Below are 3747 nucleotides of genomic sequence, written 5' to 3'. Positions count from 1 at the left end.
GCCCGAGCTCGTGTTTGCCGATTAGAACCACACCAATTAGTTTCCCGATCCCCAGCAAGCGATCCTAGCAAAAACCGATGCTGAACGGACAAACCGGATTCGTTCGAGCACACGTACACGTATGGAGAGTTTAAGTAAAAAAACTGAAAGCCTGAAATTTATTGCGAACATTGGCACAGAGAATTCACAACCGTCAGCAGGCAGGTTTCAGCTCTTCGGCAGCAGATCAAGCGTATCAGCGATGTCACCCTTACGGCTGTGACCACAAGCGGCCATCAGTAGATGTACGGCGGCCTCGACGGTCTTGCGTACGTCCTCCGGCGTACCAATGGATGGGTTCACCTCGACAAGGTCTACAGCCGCGAGTCGACCGGTTCCGTACGCTTCCTCCATGATGTAGATGCCCTCACGCAGTGTCAACCCACCACGAACGCTCGTTCCCGTGCTGGGTGCCTCCAGAACGTCCAGAGAGTCGATGTCGTAGCTGACGTGCAGACTGCGCTGGCCTTCCGGATCGATACGCTCAAGCGCCATACGCATCACCTCGCGAATGCCGTACTTCTCGACCTCACGCATCCCAAACGCGTTGATGCCAAACTTCTCGATGATGGCACGCTCGTACGGATCGACCGATCGAAGTCCGATGTAGGCGAGATTCCGGATCGAGATGATTGGTTCCTGCCAGTCCATCCCCGGGATATACGGCCAGTAATCGCAGAGTTCACGGGCCAGCAAAGCTACCGGCATGCCATGGATGTTACCCGACGGTGAGGTCGAATTGGTGTTAAGATCCGCGTGCGCATCCACCCAAATCACGGCCACATCCTTGCTGTGATGTAGATGTCCATCGATCGAACCGATCGCAATTGCATGATCACCACCGAGCGTCAGACAGAGCCGATCGTCATCCAACACCTCCGTCACCTGGTGCGAGAGATGTCGACTACAACTGGCCACGTGCTCCAGCTTCTTCATGTTGCCCACTTTTCGACCCTGGAAGTTGAGTGCTTCATACTGAATGTCCCCGTAATCCTTGATGTCGAGCTTGGGTGAGATCTCCTGGATGTGATCGATCAGACCCGCCTCGCGGATAGCTTTCGGGCCAAGTCCGACACCCTTCTTTCGCTGGCCCTTATCAAACGGCACACCGACGATGCCGATCCGCTCGTAGTTGATCTTTTTTGGTTGCACCGTCGCAAGCAGCGGTTCTGGGGCTTTGTTGCAAAGCCCACGAAAGGACACACTCCACACTGCTGGTCGCACCAACCGCACCAACGCTATCCGCGGTAACATTGTCTGGTACTGTTTCTACTTCGATTCGAACACCGATGGAACGATCGACACACGCCGACGATTTCGATTAAACTGATGATCCGAAGTTGGACCACCGAAACCCGGCGTAACCGTTCCTAATCTCGCAAACCAAGCGATAACCTTGCCCTTGAACGGCGTCACGCAATCCAACCACACGCGTTATCTCCGGACGCGCGATGGGCTCGCTTTGTCACTTTCACTTCGTCCGGAGGAACTCGAACCAGCTCGATGGTTGCCTGCTAACACGGCGCTCGGTTGTTTGTTTTAAGATTGTCCACGTTGTTTACTCGCGCGTCCCTTTCGTGGTGTGCCTGTAATTCAACGAAGCCGGGTCAGTAAACGCACGTCACACAGCATCAACGGCCCTCGATTCGCCACCCCAAATTCGTCCCATTCCATCCGTCACTGTTTAAGAGCCTCAATCCACCCTCGAGTCCTGGTGGCTCCGTTTCCGGACCGCCTTGCCGATCATTTATTTCTCTCACAGTTCGCTCACCACGCGCACTCCGGGTGGATTAATCAGCGTCACACGTTCCCGTGTGCCGGCTGTAAGCGATAACTGAGCCTTCGAGACACGGGCACCATTCCGACTGGTTCCACGAAACCGCGTCTCCAAGGGACGCGCATCCGTTCATCAGTCAATCGCCGGAAGCACTACGAGACGCCACGACGAGATGCAGCGTGAATCCGTCGACGGAGCTAATTAAAATTGATTTCCATTATAATTAATTCCAATTAAGGCTTACCAGCGCGGCGTGGCGTGGTGAAAAATTCACCACCCCCAACGAGGGTTAGTGGATGGGGATGGTGATTTTTCTCTGGCACTTCGCTGGCGTAAGACGCAGCCAACTTGGCGCCCGCCGTTGACTAATGTTCGCTCGTTCACGGAGCTCGTTCGGCTATCTAGTTGCACGGTGAAGTTCTTCTATCGTGTGGGCCAAACAGCACTGGTGGTGTTCCGTGGCAGTGGATCAGAAAATCAACACAATATTTCGTTGGCTCTCCGAGCTGGAAGGCTACTTGGATGAAGCAAAGGGACTTATCTGCCCGTCGCTAGCTAAGAGCAGTTGGTACGGCTTAGTTGTTCGCCTGCTTTGATTTTATTGCCAAAACGGTCAGCTGACGCTAACGATTGCAATAATGATTGTACAGGCGAAGTGTTAGTTGTTGCGCGAGGATTAAATGAAGTGCGAAAGTGTGCGAATATTCGGTGCATTTGTTTGTTTGAATAGAGTTTTGAGGGGTTTTTTTTACTCCTTATTAATGAATTTGCCGTGATCATCAAATCCATGTGATTATTTATCACGCACGTGTCACATCGTTGCAGCTAAAAATACCTCAAGTACCTCGCAACTTGTTCCAAACCACCCGTTAACCCACAATGATCGTGAGTTTTCACAAACTTTTAATCGACTTTTCGTACGTCCCAACATAACCCACTTCGAGCTCACTGGACAGTCCGCCGTGGCTCCCGCAGAAAGGGTGCGTTAGAGCGTGTTGATTTTGAGGGCGCATTTTCCACTCTCGACCTTTTCGAGAGAACGCCTCACGCCTTGCTGGGGGGGGGGGCGCATTACGCGGCTGACGGAAATATGATTATCATTTTAATTTAATCTTCCCATTCATATGCGCACGTTCTCGGATCGCAAACCATGGCGCAAACCGAAGCACGCCTCGCACCAGCGCCCGAACTGTCATATTGTTTTGCTTTCCTTGCCCGTTATCGTTTTAATTTGGGCGATAAAAAATGGCTCCTCGCTACCAGCACCGGTGGCTACGGTGCGTGCACGGGAATGCAAGCAAGCAAAGTGAGCGGCAGAGATGCGGCAGATCGCGGTGGACGGAAATGAGACCACAGTTAAATACTCATTTCCGCGGAATCTGCTCGTGACTCGGTGGAAAGCATTGGCCGTGGAAATCGCTCCAACCATCGTTGCCGCTTCGTTGCGCGCTCATTCCGTTGCCGCGCCTGCACGCTTTGCTGGGAAAGTGATGGGAACTTGATTAAAATTTGGTTCCTCAGCTAACCTCAGCTCCACCCACGAACTCCACCGCCTACCCCAACGCTTTTGCGCTCGGTGGAAAGAAATCATGAAAATTCGAACCCGTTGACACATCCGCGCGTACAGGCACATTTGGGGTGCGCGATTCGAGTGCTTGGTCCCCGTGGCCGGGGCTGTCGGGAAAGCGAATGCAAATATTTGATTTCACTCACATGTTGTGCAAACAATTCGGTGCGCAGTTAAAATACACGAACGTGAAATCACGCCACGGATGATGTTGCACGTGCACGCACGCCTGGTGGGCCTGTGCCGCGGATCGCAGTTTCTTTTTAATGCTACGCCTCATAATTAATTAAGGTTTCATTTTATGGTAAGCCGCCTTCTGGTGGGCGTTTTGCTTCATTATTTCTGTGTTTTTTTTTCTCCCCCG

The 3747-nt window shown here is 52.5% G+C and overlaps 1 protein-coding gene across 1 annotated transcript; it reads right to left on the bottom strand.

The window, feature by feature from the left end:
- Positions 1-207: 207 nt before the first annotated feature.
- Positions 208-1293, bottom strand: LOC128722805 (arginase, hepatic). The gene has a single exon (XM_053816486.1). It carries the CDS (start codon positions 1291-1293, stop codon positions 208-210), a length of 1086 nt encoding a protein of 361 aa, XP_053672461.1.
- Between the last annotated feature and the right edge of the window lie 2454 nt (positions 1294-3747).

Source organism: Anopheles nili, chromosome 3 (genome assembly GCF_943737925.1).
Source record: "Anopheles nili chromosome 3, idAnoNiliSN_F5_01, whole genome shotgun sequence".
NCBI classification, from domain to species: domain Eukaryota; kingdom Metazoa; phylum Arthropoda; class Insecta; order Diptera; family Culicidae; genus Anopheles; species Anopheles nili.
The sequence above is the reverse complement of the archived record's forward strand: the minus strand, read 5'-3'. Positions and strand labels throughout refer to the sequence as shown.